The 18,229-nt window shown below is 34.7% G+C and overlaps 1 protein-coding gene across 1 annotated transcript; it reads right to left on the bottom strand.

Annotated features, from left to right (window-relative positions):
• Positions 1 to 245: 245 nt before the first annotated feature.
• On the bottom strand, positions 246 to 17,746 carry LOC145608284 (protein PAM71-homolog, chloroplastic-like). Its single transcript, XM_081663900.1, has 10 exons — positions 17,373 to 17,746; positions 11,935 to 12,106; positions 8,950 to 9,133; positions 8,209 to 8,256; positions 6,721 to 6,817; positions 1,849 to 2,006; positions 1,156 to 1,221; positions 1,022 to 1,072; positions 832 to 936; positions 246 to 750 (listed from the first exon to the last, which is right to left on the bottom strand). Exons 1-10 carry the CDS (start codon positions 17,500 to 17,502, stop codon positions 685 to 687), a joined length of 1,077 nt encoding a protein of 358 aa, XP_081520026.1. The 5' UTR covers positions 17,503 to 17,746; the 3' UTR covers positions 246 to 684.
• Positions 17,747 to 18,229: the final 483 nt, after the last annotated feature.

Here is an 18,229-nt window from a genome sequence, read left to right as displayed (position 1 = left end):
ATAATTAACTGAGCTCGAGGGGGTGTATGAGAATAATTGCTCTAATAGCAAAGTTAGTTACGAGTACTTGAGATAGAAAAAAAATTTGCAATCTTTCTCAATTAGTATGAGCAAATAAACAAATTGAAATTACCTTGGGATATGTCACTAAACTGATATTTGTACTACCCCCGTTTCATATTATATGAACCTTTGACACATTTCTGTATCAAGTAATGTAGCTATATATGCCAAAACATGAAACGTACTTGAACTAAGAATACAATTTTTCTTACGATCAATAAAATCTACACCGTTTCATGGTAAATCATTATTTATACAAAACTGGTTTTGCAAGATTGTTATTTAAATACATGTCATACAAAGGAAGGCACAAAAAATTTATCAGTAACAATAAATACCTATTCTTCACAGGTTTCACTTTGTTTATCTGGTTATTGGAATTTGTCAAATTTCCTACTCAAGGTGTTCTGTTGCTAACATGGCATGGCATAACTTGTATGAACATTTCCAAACTGGCTATAAAGCTGATAGATTCTACGTGCATGATCCAACTAAAGTGTCAATGGGGAGGAGTTCCTGATCTGGAGAACAAATCTTCTGACAATTTCCCTTTTGAAGATAAACGTTTTGAATATAATATCTTAGGGGAAATCTCCTTCGACTTTGTTATGTCACAAGGAACTAAAAGAATCCAAAGAATGTTGCTACAGCAAAAAGAAGGAATAGGACTCCTCCCAAGTAGCCAACCTAAAGGGAAATATAGTGAGCATGATAAATAAGAGCAGCAAGATAGAAAAACTTTAAAGCAGAAACAATTCAGTGACCTACCAGCTTTTCAGAAATGTACTTGGCAAGAAATGCTCCTCCAAGAACTGCGACAGATGTGGCAACTAGGTGTCCCACTATGGCTCCACTTGCCACGCCCCATGGAGACTGAAAGTCAAGTAATTAAGATATAATTGTAAAACTTATGGATGCATACAAGTTTATATCTATGAATGCTAGTTCTATATCGTACCTGTGCAGCACCAAGGGCAATGGTAGCAAGCATTGAGCGATCACCCCATTCCTTCAGAAACAAAAGTGTAAGCATGTTTCAGCAAAATGAAATTAATAAAAATACAGCTACTAATGATCGTATTAAATACTCACTGCAAAGAACACAAGGCAGAATGACTTCCATAGAATTTCAAATGGGTTTGTCAGTCGTTTTGAAGCCTGCACATCAAACAATAAGCTATCAGCCACTAATGCAATGGTTATCATTACAGCTTTTTCACCTTTTGTAGGATAATTAGAGAAAGTCAGCATGACCTCCATTGTGTCAATACAGAGAAGTTAATTCTTGGAGGGAGGGGGGTAACAAATTTATAAGATCTAATCTATATTTGTATTCCAGCTTGATATAGATTAAATAAAGTAAACAATCGATTGTAACCCCATAAAAAGTAGTAAATTAATTTTGTTTTGTTCAAGCAAAAAAGGTCATTATTAGAAACTTTGGAAGGAAATTATAATTTATTGGACACAATGGAGTCAAAGAGATTTGTTATGTCCTATTTTATATATCATCGATTCCTCATGACGATTCATGTTAGCCGACCCCAAATCATTTTGGGACCAAGGCTTTGTTGTTGTTGGACAAAATGGAGTCGAAGAGATTCACTTGAGAGCCTAAAGGTCCAGTACTAGGGCAGTAAATATATACTTCATAATTTGTTAGTTCAGATATGGTGTAAATGAGACAGAGGTAACAGTATGAAGGAAGTGAGAGTTAAGATGTTTCTTGAGAATATAAATATGTGATCTATAAGTACCCTGAAAAACTGGTGTTTTGAAATTCACCTTCACAAGCTCCTCAGCCTCAGTATATTCACCAAGTTCAGAGCCATCTTTATTTTCATCTTTGGAATCATCTGCCGGAAGGTCCCATGCATCTTTAATTGACTTCAAACCAAAGAATAGTAGAAGAGTCACAGCAGCGTATTCTCCGATTGGAAGAGCTGAAATAGAGACCATTCATGATTAGCATCGAACTTTTATATGTTTAAAGAGCTCAATGCAACACTGACCCATGATATAACAGATACTCCTTCAAATGGAAATCTTCTACATTTTTTTTTTTATTAAATCTCTCCTCTTATGAAATACACTCACTTATTTCATTATGTTTCTCTCACATCCTTACACAAAAAAAAAAAAAAAAAAAAAAAAAAAAAAAAAAAAAAAAAAATAATAATAATAATAATAATAATAATAATAGTTACACCCACTATTCTCTTATCATAAAAATTTTTAATTCCTCAACAAATCCCAGTTGCATATTTTTCTATTACATTTAATTGAACCTCCTAAAACTTCATGCTAGTCCAAGTGTTGCAACTTAAAAAAAAAAAAAAGAAAAAGAAAAAAGTATTTGCGACGTCAGTTGACTGTCCGAGTGTCAGCTAAATGTTAAATGCATCCTAAACACTACAGATTACCTGGATATATAGCTAAATACATGAGTTTCTGGATCATGATAGACACAAATGGCATTTATGTAAGAGACAATAATAAATCAGATCAGCTGATAAGAGATAAGCTAATAATATTAACAATGACCAAATTAGCCACGTGAAAAGGAAATAAAAGAGCTATGCCAAATAAAACAAAGAAACTTAAAAATCAGAGGTAATCTTTCCAAGTTGCAAATGAGCCGGAACAGAGGTTGGGGACGGAGCAACATATAAACACAATATCGGGAAGAATAATAATATACGGAACAACAAGAAAACAACACACAAGATTTTCACGTGGAAAACCCCTCCTCAATAAGGGGAAAAACCACAGTCCGGATCTCCATGGACGAAACAACTTCACTAGCAATAATTAAGGGAGTACAATGACCACCACTGCAATTACAATATTAGATACAATGTATTTTAGAATAGTCAACACTAAGTACCCCTAACATTGGTACTTATACTAATCCAAAAATACCCCTCACAATAATATTGTGTTTGCCTCTCGTCTGTTCTTCCATCACAACTACAGCTATTGTACACTCCTTCACATGGAGATGCACTCACTGTTTATACTCTCAATTGCTAGCTACTACATTTTGCTAGCTCCACTCTTCTTCACGGTGGTGTGGCTCTTTCACCCACGCACTCTTCAACACCCACGATACATCACATCTATATACACATATATGTGTAAAGCTTATCATATAAGCTTCCTACCACATGCCATCCTCCTTGTCTTCTTCAACACACCTCACCAAGCTTCTCACGTACACAAGCAACCAAGTCAACACTTGAAAGAGCTTGTCCCCCCAAACTAGACATATTATATCTAAAGTCATCATCACCATTTAATGCTCAACCAACTTGGACTTTGTTAGTCCACAAACTTCTTCCAATCGTCCAAATGCAACAAGCTTTCATTCTTCTTCTTTCTCACCACATTAATATTATTACAATAATAATATTAATTAACTATGATTTGAGGAGAATAACCCAACAAATTCCTCCCTCGACCCAAATCATCAAACACAACTACAACATCACAAAAATGGACACTTTCCACTAGGTCTCGATTTTGTGGCCTCAAACAACTTAGCCCTTCGGATAACAAATATTGTTATCGGCCTTCCAGCTTCGCAATCGTCTTATACCGCCGCTTTCACTCGCGGGACTCGCCTCCTAACCATCCACATTATTATGAGAACTTTCGACAAAAGACAACAACAACATAGCCTGGATCTCCCAACTCACATTATCCCTAGCTATCATCCACAACAGATACCAGTTGTTGGAGGCCCGGTCACCCACCTTGACAGATCACACGTGCACTCTACTCCACATTAATATGATATTGTCCGCTTTCGGCTTAGCCTGCACGGATTTGTTTTTGGGCACCTTCCCAAAAGGCCTCATGCTATTTGGAGTGTGCTTCTAATTATAAGGTGCTTCTCACTTCCTTAATCTTTCCATGTGGGACTTGAGATGAACACCCCAACAAAGGTTAATCTCCCCAAATCACAATTAAGTAAGTATTATTATTAGTAGTAATAATAATAATGGTGTAAGAAAAAAAAAAAAAAAAAAAAAGGTGAATGCATTTAGTTGGATGGTGGAGTAGCAGTAACTTAGTAAACTTAAAAGTGAATTTGTTGGGTTATTCTCCCCAAATCATAGTTAATTAATATTATTATTGTATTAATAATATTAATGTGGTGAGAAAGAAGAAGAATAAAGGCTTGTTGCATTTGGACGGTTGGAAGAAGTTTGTGGACTAATAAAGTCCCAAGTTGGTTGAGCATTAAATAGTGATGATGACTTTAGACACAATATGTCTAGTTTAGGGGGACAAGCTCTTCCAAGTGTTGACTTGGTTGCTGTGTACGTGAGAAGCTTGGTGAGGTGTGTTGAAGAAGACAAGGAGGATGGCATGTGGTAGGAAGCTTATATGATAAGCTTTACACATATATGTGTATATAGATGTGATGTATCGTGGGTGTTGAAGAGTGTGTGGGTGAAAGAGCCACACCACCGTGAAGAAGAGTAGAGCTAGCAAAATGTAGTTCTCCACGGAAAAACCCCAAGCAGAGTGGAGCTAGCAAAATGTATGGAGCCACACCACCGTGAACAAGAAAACAACACACGAGATTTTTACGTGAAAAACCCCTCCTCAATAAGGGGAAAAACCACGGTACAGATCTCCACGGACGAAACAACTTCACTAGCAATAATTAAGGGAGTACAATGACCACCACTGAAATTACAATATTAGATACAATGTATTTTAGAATAGTCTACACTAAGTACCCTTAACAATGATGCACGGATACGCCAAAGTGTAGCCGTTTCCCGTATCGGGGACGGTACGGGTACGGCCCAAATACGTCCCCATGGAGTACCCTCGAAATGTGGTACGGGAAGCTATTTTGGGGACGGCTGGGAGGAGCTCCAGAGTGAACATTAAAATAGATTTGACTCCATCCCAACCCATTTCAAAAACCCCAAGCAAACACCCCTAAGTTCTCCATACAGATAAGAAAAAGTAACAAGGAGCAATGAAGGGGTCTTTTTTTCCAAGTATAACCTAATATACATAATTCAAAAAACTTGAACTACACTCTGTTATGCGCGCATATTAATACTATCTGAATAATATTTCTTACGATCAATCTTGTTAGGACCTACAATGTCATAAAAACAATTGGTAGGAAATGCCAAGTGCAAGAATGATATTCTCCAAGACAGGATTTATTTTGTTAGCGTTTTATGATCATCTCCTATAATCTGTAGAATCAATTAGATTATCTTGGTATTCATATGACAAGTCTAAGGTGCATTATGAAACTTAACAAACAAGCCTATGATTTCCTATCTTTTACATTACAGAAACAAAAGAAAATGGAATATTCTCAATGGTAGCCTCTAACTTTTGCTACGCTGAATTGGTAATCCCCACCTCACCCCTTCCCCTTTTTATTTAAAATCACAAAATGACCCTAATTCAAATGTTATCTCCTTAAGTCTTTAATAATAAGTCTAACCATTGTCAGTGATTTTTATTTTCTTTTTTTTAAAAAAAAATAAAAACCTCAACCCCGCACCCTTCTCTATCTTTGTTTACAATCAAACCACCCACTTCCATTAACAACACCCAGCCACCAGCCCAGCCCCATTTCCTTTCCTCCATTAACACCTAAGTGCCCAACATCACCAAGCAATCTGAGTTTTTTTTTTAAAGCAGGAGTAGAATATTGAGAGAGAGAGAGAGAGATTAGTGTTGAGGATGATAATTTGATAGGATTTCTTGTCGCTTTTGTTCCTGTTTTTCACGCCTTCCTAATTCCTACTGCTACTATATCAAGTCTCCTTTTCTTCATCAATCAATTATTTAAAATTAATTTATTTAATTAATTTCCCAAATTTAGCTTCTTCCCATTCTTTTTCTGCTTCCTTTATTGTCTTTTGTTGTAGTTAATTGGAAATTGAAGATTGTAAATCATTTAAATTGATTAAGACAAAAATGGGGTAAAAAGGCGAAAAAAGTCCATTTCTTTTTTGTTTATTGCCTTCTTAAATGATTTAATTACAACTCAAAATGAACTACATTGCCCTTTTCATTTGCATCATTGGAAATTTATAATATAGATTTCTTAAGAAATTGCCAGATTAAGTTAATTCATAACAGGTTTCTATATAATATTTTTTTTCAGATTCTCAAATGCTTAAATGTGTTCGGTGATGATTGTAATTTGTAAAACCTCCTTGGATTCGAAAGCAGCACTCAAAACCCATATATTAGGATCAAGGAGGGAGAGTGATTGGTGTACTGTGCTGGGCTAAAAAGGGTCTTACTAAGAGTTGTGGTGATGGTGGTTGATGTTGTAAAGTGGTGTGAGTAGGGAGAAAGTTGAGGATTGTAGGGCCATTTAAGTAACATAATAGGTTAACCATGGTTTGCATTTTAGTGATAATAATCCATTTAGGTCTTATTAGTTCTTTAAGTGAATAAAAACTGAATTAGGTTCATCATGTGAATTTTTTTTAACAGAAGGGGCTACCAATCAAGCGTAGCAATTGTTAGAGGCGACATGAGAATTTCCCGAGAGAGATAGAAAAGGTGCTTTCATGAGCTTGACTCCCTGACACATAGTGCATACATAAGTTAGGCCAATAGTTACAAACATGATTCCTCAAATATGAGGTAAACACTTACTTGTCTGAAATTGAGCTGGTACAGACTGAAATACTCGTCCTATTATCACTGAAAGGATGGTCATCAGTCCAAGGGCACCCATTGATCCTAACAGCACCTGTTTCATGAAAAAAAGACTGTAACATAGGATTTTCATCAATGGAAATACACTCAATTTTGCACTTGTGATCATACTCCCTCTAGAAAATGCCTTAACAGTTAATCATGTAGCAGAAAAAGGACTTGTGCAATGAAAAAGCTACACTCAACACTGACATGTGGTAGCTCTACAGAATGGCGACCCAAAAGATCAAGGTGAACAAAACTTAAGATACCTGGCAGACAGTAGTTAGTTATGCTAACTTTTTTCCAATAGAAAAATATTCATTGTAATAGATCTGGAGAAATTAGTGAGTAATGACACAATAAGCGCTAGCAAAATAACAATTTACTCAATTTTTTTTGACAATCTTGGTTGAAGGCGGATAAGTAAACATGCGCAAGCAACAGAGAGTAACAAGGTTCTAGTTTATATCTTATGCTTCTTTAGTGCATCAATCCATGTTATCATAAACCTTGGCATGGCCTAGTCAGATAAGCTTACTCTTTTACTTTATCAGTTTCTCAAGCTTCATCAATTTCTACATGACTTGTGGTTGTCACTTCTCAAGAACCAACTCATCATTGATAGATATATGAAAAGTTAGACTGGTTAACTACATGTTTTAATCATAAGATGTTCCCTTCAATCAATAGGGAGTATACCATCATGTGTCCTTAATAGATAAAAAGATGATCTTTACATGGGGCACAGAATTCTTTAGTGTCATGCAAATCTCAGGAAAAGATCATTTTTACAAATTCAACCCTAATTGAAAACAATGGACCCTCCACTCTGCTCTTCATGATACTTGGCAAAGCATTCCTTATTACAAATATTCAATTTTTCATGCCTGAATTCTGAAACCAATATTCAACATGCAGAAAACAGGTAAAACTAGCTGGCATCCTCTTAATTAATCCTGAGCAAAAAGCACATTTGAACCTATGCCTAAATTATGCTGCTTATACGCAGAGGAAACAGGAGACTTCTTTGTATATTGGCTGAAAAGTGCCACCTACGCACAGTAATTTTAAGAAGGCTATCATCTATAGTGTCAAATTTTATTAGAGCTCACTGGTAACAGACACTCAAATTTCTAATCTTCCATGATTATTTTATATTAAGTTGGTAGGCCATCCACCTTCTGATAATATTGAGCATCAATATGTGGTTATGTACTATTATTAGCTGTCCCACCAAGTGAAATACATGAAAGCATCAGACCTTAGGATGAGATTTTATGTGATACGTTGTCAGCAAAATCACATGAACTTCATTTTGGCATTTACAAGAAAGCCGTTACAGAAAGATTTCAATGTCCGTACATAAGTTCAATAACATAAAGTGCAGAGTCATGAATGTGGAGAGAGAGAGAGAGAGAGAGAGAGAGAGAGAGAGAATCATACCAGTCCTTTTTTGTACTGCATGGCCAGGAGAGCAGCAATAAAAAATGTCTGTTCCACGGACACAAAGCAACTTATCAATATTTCCATTTCACAAAAAAATAACATTCCAGAGGCAGTCTAAGGGTATATAAATGGAAATATAACATTTGTCCTTTATAAATAAAAGAGCTCTGAAAATTGCATGAGTTATTTGATCTCGGGCCTATCACAGTAAACCATTATACTGAACATTGACAGTGCATTATGTAAAGACCTCCCATAAAAAAATATTCATTTTATGAGGACTATTACTCTTCTTAAAGGCTCTTCTTTGTTCACTTTAACAGCCTATAATCCTACCTATGGATTTATTGAAAACGCAATTCAAATCATAGAATCATACGATTTTTGTATGGCCATGAGATCCTCCTTGACAGCCAAACAAGAACTCAACATAATTATAATAAAATCGCATCTACTAATATAACAGCACAGTAATGCTGGTTAGTTCATATGAAAATTATTTATCTCGATGTTTCCAAAAAAAAAAAAAACATGGCTTCAACATCATTTTCAAATTTAGGTTAGCAAAGTAAATAGCCACCTGTAATTAACATTATATACTCAAATCAAAAAAATATGTGATCAAGGAAGTGATATGCTCCTGGTGATTATTCTAATTCAAATCACGGACTCAAATGACACTGCAGACCAATATAACTTCAAAAGAACGGATAAAAGCTTTATTACAAAAATGTATACCTTGTCCCCAATTTCTGAGACAAATATTAATGTGAATGCAGCAGTAAATCCAGTCTTTGCAATTGCAGCCAATATTGATGAAGGCCCTCCTTTGACAAACATTACAAGGGAAAACGCCAGAGCACACACACCTAGAACCATAGCTATAGAGAGAGGATAAGGGATTCGGCTAGGACGCTTGTCACTGCCAAACAATCAAAATTTGATCATAAATTGATCTCATCCTAATACACATGGCAACAGATCATACACAATTAAGATATGACATATTCTGTATGAAAGACTAACCAGAAGTCAAAAGGTGAAAAAAAAAAAAAGGTTGTCACATCAAAGTACAGGAGCAGGAATCACAAACATGTTATTCTGATTGCCAGAGACATCACAGCACAATTTTCAGACACAGCCACATGAGAAATTATCTTAAATAGGACACTAAAGAGATGGCACAATTCATACAACAATCATGAAACGCCTTCATGAGTGGAATAAAATTACCCTTACCAAAATCCATTTGGCATTAGCTTACAGAAAGGACAAACTTTGGGTAAAATGAATTCACATATATTATGTCAAGGAAAGGGATGTCTCCACTATGCCTATTCCACACTTCATGGCTTGTGAGAAAAATTTGGAGATATAGAGACTACATTGATAAGGTTGGTGGGTGGAATACAGTTAACAATAGAAGTGGCTTCTCATTCATACTAATGTAACAGAAGCTTCAAGAACTATATGAAAAGGTGGTGTGGAGAAGGGTGATCTGTAATATTAAAGCTTGTCCTAATATTGTATTCACTTTATGGATGACTATTTTGCATATACTACCCACTAAAGCTGCAGTTACATGATCAGGCTCCAGAGAGCATTGACATTAGCTCTTCTCTTGCTCTTTCTCAGCTCATCAGCTAAAGTCTAGAAATATGTGTTCAATGTGTTGCAGCTGAGAAGGCAGCTGTAGTCTTTTAGAGAAAACGAATGCAGCTAGTAATAATATTTGATGGCTATTGCTGAAGCAATTTATGGCATTTGGGTCTGGACTCTGGAGGAATGTTGTAATTAATTATAGAGAAAAAATGACTCCTACATAGAGATATAAGGAAGTCATTTTTGGAGTCTACTGATAGTGATAGATTGTATTTACTGTGACAGACCTTTGTATAGTTTTTCCTTAGATGCAATTAGCTTAGATTTTTATTGCTTAGTAGGAGTACAGTTTTTACAAACCCATGTAGACTATTGTAATAGGCTAGATTGAATTGGATAGGATCAGGACCAGGACATGCTCAGTTTCAACGAAACCGATCTTAGCACAATCAATGTGGGTGATCAAATCACCCAAGTAAATGGGACAGCACTGCAGTGCCCTTAGCTATCTTCTTATGGTGGACTGCAAGTTGGTACACTATTAATTTTGTATGGGTTAGTTGTTCAGTAAACATAACTACCGAAAATGGCCAATTCCTCACTCTAAACATTTAGAGGCTCATGCCTCCTAAAAACAGTAATGCAGGCAAACCATTGCCAAACCTTAGGGATAAGGTGGTGGATTAGAGTGGCACATAGATTTTGGAGCGAATCACAGTTCTCTTGACCTGTGAGAGCCATCCAAAGACTTGCAACGATATATTTGTGTGGCGATTTGTGAATACAATTAATGCTTAGGCCGAAAGTTCGAGCAAACTCATTCAACCTCATATCAATATCTCCATTTATTAATCTAAAGTACAAGGTGATATCACCACCTCTAGATTTCACGACACTTAAAGAGCTCAACAATTCATAAGTAATTTGGGAAAAAAGTGTAACGAGACAAACTAAATATTTGATTTGAGTCATTTAACACATTAAAACAACATTTTAACCTCATTATCAATTTCCATATCATTTAAAGAATTTCTATGAATGAAATGAGTAGGAATTAATGGAATGGACGAGTAGGGTTCCCCCCCTCCCCCCCCCCCCCCCCCTCTAAGTGGATCTAGAACTTTCAACTTTAAACTCCCCTCTTTTCTGATTGTTTTTTAAAAAAATAAAAACACAAAAATATTAATTGTAAATCGGTTTAAACAATTAATTTGAGCTTTTTTCTACATCTTTAATACTCAGAAAACAGTAAAATAAATAATTAAAAACAATCACCTCATACACGATAGGCGCGCGCCTGCGCCTCGTGCCTAGCGCCTATCGTGGCTATCTCGAATTTCGGGTCTTGACCTTTTTGGTGTCATATTTGATTACTTGAAGGTTTTTCTCCCTAGAATATTTGAGATATGTACAACTATAGAGAACGGGGAAAAAGTAGAGAGTATTAGATAGTATACGTAACAATGATCGAGAATTTGAGAGATTTGAGGGAAGGGTGAAAGAATTAAAGTTTGTTGAGCGAGAGAAAATGAAGAATTGGGGATGAAGGGAAGGGGGAGTTAAATACCCATGAATCTTGATTAACCAAGGGGAGGCTTGGTGATTTTACTTTCCATGTTTTGTGGGACGCTGCAAGCGATAAATTCATCTCTCCAGTTGAAATTCCCATGAATTTCTACTTCCTCAATTTTGCTTTTGTGCATCAACCAAACAACTATCCACTTATCATTCCCATGAGTTTCCACTTCCCCTATTTTATGTTGTCAACCAAACAAGACCTTAGTATTTATAATTCCCTATTCAATTATTGTCTTAGTTTCAATTATTCCAACATCAAAACACTCGACCATATAAATAGTAGGATCAAAAGGACATTGTATGACCCTACTTCTCTCACTAACTTGTTAGTGGACTATAGGATTATTTTAGTTAGGTGATGCGTATCAGTCATACTTGTTTTCACATAAATACAACTGTTTATGACATAAAAATTACAAACAACAGCTTACTTGGTTGCAAACTGGCAACAACAAAAACTGATACAAACTTTTTATGACATAAAGATCACAAATAAAAGCTTACTTGGTTGCAAAACTTGCAACAATGGAAACTGATACTTACATTTGAGAGGAACTTTCAGTGGATGAGCCATTTGAAGATATATTTTGACTATTTAACTCCTCTCTTCCATCAAAGTCGCTTGATCCAACACTAACATTTGAGGCCTGGCTTCGGACTGGACTTCGTATTGGACTGAAGACTGAGTTGAACTTCCTTGTTTCCTTGTGTTTTACTTCAAAACATAAATAACATTTATTTATCATCAATCAAATATTTAGTGTATCAAAGTGCAAATAACAAAATCTAGGATTCCAGAGACTAGGTTTGTATAAAAATATGTCAACATAAATAGGGATTCTCAGTAGAAATTAATGTTTCTTATGAGAGTCGGTATAGAAAACATAGGTATGCAACCAATTACACAATCAAAATGCAAGGATTAACTAAGTCTCACCATTTCAGCAGCGGAAGGAGAAACATAACATCCTGACAAGAAAAACACAATATTTCAAGTAAATAGCGGACCATATCAGAAGAGAAAGACACCTATAGGCCATGGTACAGGTTTGATCTCGTAACAAGTCATCATTCAAACATGGAATACAGTTCCACTTGCTTCACCAAGCTCTTTCAGTCAAACATTGTCGAATTCTACAAAATTCTGGTCCCTTCTTCATTCAATACGATATTTATACAAAAAAATGTAGATACTAAAGACCAAAGTCAAAACATGTGCATTGCCCTTAGTTCAGTAAAACATCACCAATGTTAGCAAGATTGACTGTATAATGGCATATAAGACTGTCCCATAACGATGTACATATCGGCATTAGGAACATTGATGGTCACACTCAAATAACTCCGGCACTTCGAAAGTGAAAATCACCAAATATAACAAACAATATTAACAGCCTTAAATATCTCTTATGTATTGACAGGGCAAACAGACACTCAGAAGCAGACAATGTAACACTACCCTCCAATCCAATATTGTGTACAACTATTTTTACACCCTTCTCGACCCACCAACCACACAACATGTCAAAGACAACTGAACTAATCACAGAAACAAAATAATTGCACGTGAGAAGATACAAGAGGTTGGCAAAAGTAGATTACTGTCTTTAACAATTTCAAAACTATGATAGGATTATTTGTAAAGATTGCCTTCAACTCTAAATGTTAGTAACACTTCATGTGGATACCATAGGCCAACGAGAGGTGAAAAGGGAATGTGAAAGGTGGGATATGTGTAATAAGAGCAGGAGAGAAAGTGTTGTAAGAGGGCTTTTTGTAAGAAAGAGTAGAGTGGTTGTAGATGAGTTAATGTGAGAAAAGTTTGCCAAAATAGGATAAAAGAAAAAGTGTAACCAAGAAAAAGAATGAATGAAAATAGAATGTACAACTAACAAAATAGATCACGAATTTATGCATCTTCCAACTTTTATGAGTAACATTGAGTCTTTCTATATAAATCACAAAGACACAACACAGAGTACACATTTAACAGTATACTTATGGCAATATTACATCCAAGGACACCAACTTTGGGGTGTGCTACAATTATCGACTCTAACTTGTGCCAATCATCAAATTGGTACCAACTTGCTAAAAACAAAGTTGACATAAATTACACCAGCATCCAACCAATTTGCTAGAAAGTTGTTTTGATGCCATTTTAGAACAAATCTTAGTACTTTTTAATTGAAGATAAAAGTGAGAAGATGATTTCAAATTTTCAATGAGTTAAAACTCAGGAACATTTTAAGCACATACAAATCACCTAAGGTGGGATATATTTTTTTACTTTTAATTTAGGTGATTGTAAATTAAATTGATTAAATAAACATTCCCTTTTTTAATAAAATGCTTAAAAGGATTTTAACTGGTAAAAATAACTTTATGGCGAATAGGTCCCAATACAATGTTATTCATGTAAATTTGTTCTTTTCGTACCAAGTTGGTGTCAATCCAATGGGTCGTAGAAGTCAGATTCAATAAATGTAGCCACACCCTAAAGTTGATGTCACCAGGTTTAATTTTTTACCAATACTTTTTCCCTTTATCTTTATACTAGGTTAAGAGAATATAAGGTAGTGAAACCATGAGTAAATGGGACAAAGATGCTACCCCAAGTCCCCAACTATGCTAAGGAGGTGCTCCGCATATTGACGGAGTACTACTTTGCTATCTATAAAGTAGGAACAATTAGCATGTTTGATCACCTAAATATTGCAATTGATGTGCTTGATGGAGTGATTATATATCCGCACGAACGTCCTAATATGCTAATTTTCTGAAGCACTTATTACCAGCTATCAACGTAACAATTACTATCACTCAAAAGTAAAAGCCAATATAGTTGTCAAATTGCTAATATATTAAAGACTTTTTAGATGGTTTTGTCGACTTACACCTAACAAGCCTACTAACTCAAAGTGAAGTCTACATGAAAACAAAGCCCACAATGTTCGATTCTTGTCTATAGGAAAGTTAAGAAAACGTGAGTGGGTGTATAAAAAAGGTAAATAGAGTCAAATAAATGGAGTAAAAAGGTAGGTAGGTGTAACAAAGAAGTGGATAAAGTAGGAGAGTAATTGGAAAGGTGTATATATTGTGGATGGAGTAAAGGGGGTTAAATAGTAATATGAGATTGCCAAAAATAGAATAAAATATAATGGAGTCGAATAAAATAAAATTGAGTCTTGATTTCTAGACATACCAAAAAGAAAGCAAGTCGAACTTTCGAGAATGGATGGAGTACTTGGATAGCAAACTGGTAGTTGATTTTTCATACACATTATATAAATGGTAATAGCTAACTTCCTAATTTTCGTGCAAATTTGATTAATCGTTCTTATCAATAACCATAATAAGAGCCATATATATATAGCATTAGAACTACTTGAAAAAGAACAACTCTTTTGCTCTAATTACATGATCCATGATAAATCAACAACCCACTTTATTTTTGGGAAGTACAATAATCATATGTTTTGGATTTTCTCATTGGAAACCATACTTAATTTTAATTCTCAATTGGTAACCCTGTGATTTTAGTTGTACTTGAAATATGTGGTTTAACAACTTTTTTCTGCTCTAAAAAGTTGTTAAAAGGTTTGTTTCAAACTAAATAAGGTTTTTAGAAACTAAAATGACATAAGTTTCTTTGATAAACTTGTTATTCCTTCATTTCCCATTGAAATCCTATTTCATTCGGGTTTTTAAAGAGACACAAATGAAGAACAATTTATAAAGTAAAGAACCTTTATTAGTGCCACATGTTCATGTTTCACCGAAAACAATCAAACATAGTGCTACTACTACGAATTAATTTTCGTTTGGCTACACAACAACAACAAAGCCTTAGTCCCAAAATGATTTGGGGTTGGCTAACATAAATCGGCATAAAGAACTGTCTGGTATAGAAAAAGGGACATAACAAGATAACTCGTTGGAAGAATTTGAAAAAAGATGTTTTAAGTGAGAAAAAGGGCATCCAAGTAAAAATTCAAAGAGAAAAATTCAAAATTAAGGGTTACCGTTGAGAATTTTTTTTTCTTCAATAGCCTCACTCAGGTTGTTCAAGCTAACACATCCTTTCCCAACCCAACATAATGTAACCCCTAATTATTCAAATCATCTATTACGATCTCATAAGCTCAATTAAATTAGGTAAAGAACAAGAGCCTATTCCTACTCTAGATTCAAGAAGCGAAAAGAGGGGGAAATTCAATAAAAAATGATTACACATTTAGCACAAGAAACCTTTTTCCCCTTGGAGAGTTAGAATAAGAATAACCACAACACCAACTAAAGAAGTATCCTCAAAACAAAAAGTAAAATTGAATCCCAACTGATAGATCAGTTAATAGCAGAGAAATGTACATATTAGAAAATAGGGAAAGAGGAGAGAGAAATCATATGAGATAGAGGCATGTGGGTAAAGAGAGAATTAAGTGGACAGAACATAGGACAGCTACGGAGCAATCTCGGAATCTCCCACCATAGACAAAACTAGATTGGGAGAATCTTTATCAGGGACCAAAACCTGACAGAGAGTATATCTATGTATATTGGTCCTAAGTACACTAATTTGCAAATGCTCATTCTTCCAGCATTTCAGTTTCTGGATTTCAAAAGTGAAAGCCAACGTAGTTATTATTTTTCTAATTACCAGACACAGTTTATATAGTCATCTTACGTCTAACAAACCTACTACCCCAGCTTGCTAGTAATGTCTTCTAATTGGTAATTGAATATATATACCTTCTGCACAATGATATCTAATTGACAAACAAGGACAATTATTTGGTAATGTCAAAATCTATCAGGATGCCAAAGCTGATGGTTTTGTTGAATAATTAAACAGCAGAAATTCCTAAAGTGTTTATAAAAGGGTAGCTTAAAATTTTTAAGTGAGTTGGCTACAAGAGGAGAATAATAGGCAGCATGTACAAAGGTAGACAAGACATGATCACTCACAACTCTCAAGAGTCATTTCTGACATTGACATATATACTACTATACGCTCCCTTAGAGATACTTGACCCAACAATTTATATATTACTCAAAGTCTCGAAGTCTTCCAAGTTCCAACACCCCTTAAAAGTTAAATACTGATATTCACATGTGAAGATGCTGTGTTTAAATGCTGTAGAGCATACAGCTAGATGGTAATATATCTGTGTCCATTTTCTTCAGCAATATGACAGTTAATCAATCTTTACTTGGTCTCTGAGCAATTCTGTCAATGTTTGAGGTCATAGATATCAAAAATGCCGGATGTTCATAAAGATCTCCAGTTCAAATTATGCTCAAGCATCAAATTTATGACCGAACATATGAGTAATCAAATGTGCCACAACAAATTCAAGGCAGTAAAGACACCTAGTGAATGAACCATTAGCATGAATTCAAATCCGCATTTAGAAAACATTACACACACACTTTTATGTGCATTTGCCAATAAATGGCGCACCTCATCCTTTTCTAGTCAAACACATATCATATGCTTCATATATGATACCAACAGACTAATTACAAGAAAACATCACTGATTACTAATATGAAAGCCTAAATCAACCTTTCCAAACCAAAATGACTTCCATTCGGGTTCACCATTCCCCTATTTAAACTATTTTCTATAGGGTTTTTCTTCGCCGAATTTACAAATGTCCATGGGCACACGTTAAACAAACCATTTTGAATTACTACCTCCGTTAATGGTTATCTGCAAGACTGCAACTTTGGGGATTATTTGTAAGATATAAAATATTCCAAAGTTGCAGATAACCATTAACGGAGGTAGTATACAAAACACCCTACATGTTAAACATACAAAAGCAAAACTTTGATATGGTTTGAGGCAATTGAGCAATAAAAAGTAGACTAACAAGTATCCAAAATTACAGTAAAATTAAACAGCAATTAAAAATAAAATTCAAAGGAAAAAAAAAAAAAAAAAAAAAAAAAAAAAAAGGAGAGAGGATTATTACATGAGAGAGAAAATTGGCGTCTGGGTAAAGTGGGATTTGAGCGGACAGAAGAAGGAACAGCTAACAATGGAAGTAATCCTCCGCCATTAATGCCAATTTTTGATGCCATAAGCTGCTGCTTCACCACCATTTTATCACTTACTTTGTCTAATTTTCTGCTTAATGTTTGTTTTAAAAACAATTAATTCTTCATATTGGACAATAATTGAAGCACATAGAATTTGGGGGTTTGGGTTGTAATTGAAGGAATTTGAGTTTGGTGATTGGTGGTATCACTACTGCTGATGTGGTAGATGATAGATGATGAAGAATGATGAAGTAGGAAAGCTGTAGTGTTTTGGACTTTTGGAGAAACTGATGACAAAAGTAAGCTCAATACCCCCTTCTCCATACGCCCATACGGCCATACCCAATCCATTTCTTTACGAAAACTAAATTTTACTGAACTGAACTTATTTTTACTAAATTGAAAATTATTTTTATTGAAATGAAATTAATTTTATTGAATTGAAATTATTTTTACTGATTTTCAATTACAGTATAATTCTTCTTTATGAAAACTGAATTTTACTGAACTGAACTTCTTTTTACTGAACTGAAAATTATTTTTATTGAAATGAAATTAATTTTATTGAACTGAAATTATTTTTACTGATTTTCAATTATAATTCTTCTTTAAGAAAACTGAATTTTACTAAACTGAACTTATTTTTACTGAACTGAAATTATTTTTATTGAAATGAAATTAATTTTATTGAACTGAACTTATTGTTACTGAACTTAAATTATTTTTACTTAATATTTATTTTTTTTAAGGTGAAGAGAACAGGGCACTCTCCCGTATTTTTTTTAAGTGA

This window comes from Chenopodium album, chromosome 23 (assembly GCF_948465745.1).
Source record: "Chenopodium album chromosome 23, dcCheAlbu1.1, whole genome shotgun sequence".
In the NCBI taxonomy this organism is placed as follows: Eukaryota; Viridiplantae; Streptophyta; class Magnoliopsida; order Caryophyllales; family Amaranthaceae; genus Chenopodium; species Chenopodium album.
This window is presented reverse-complemented; position numbering and strand designations above follow the sequence as displayed.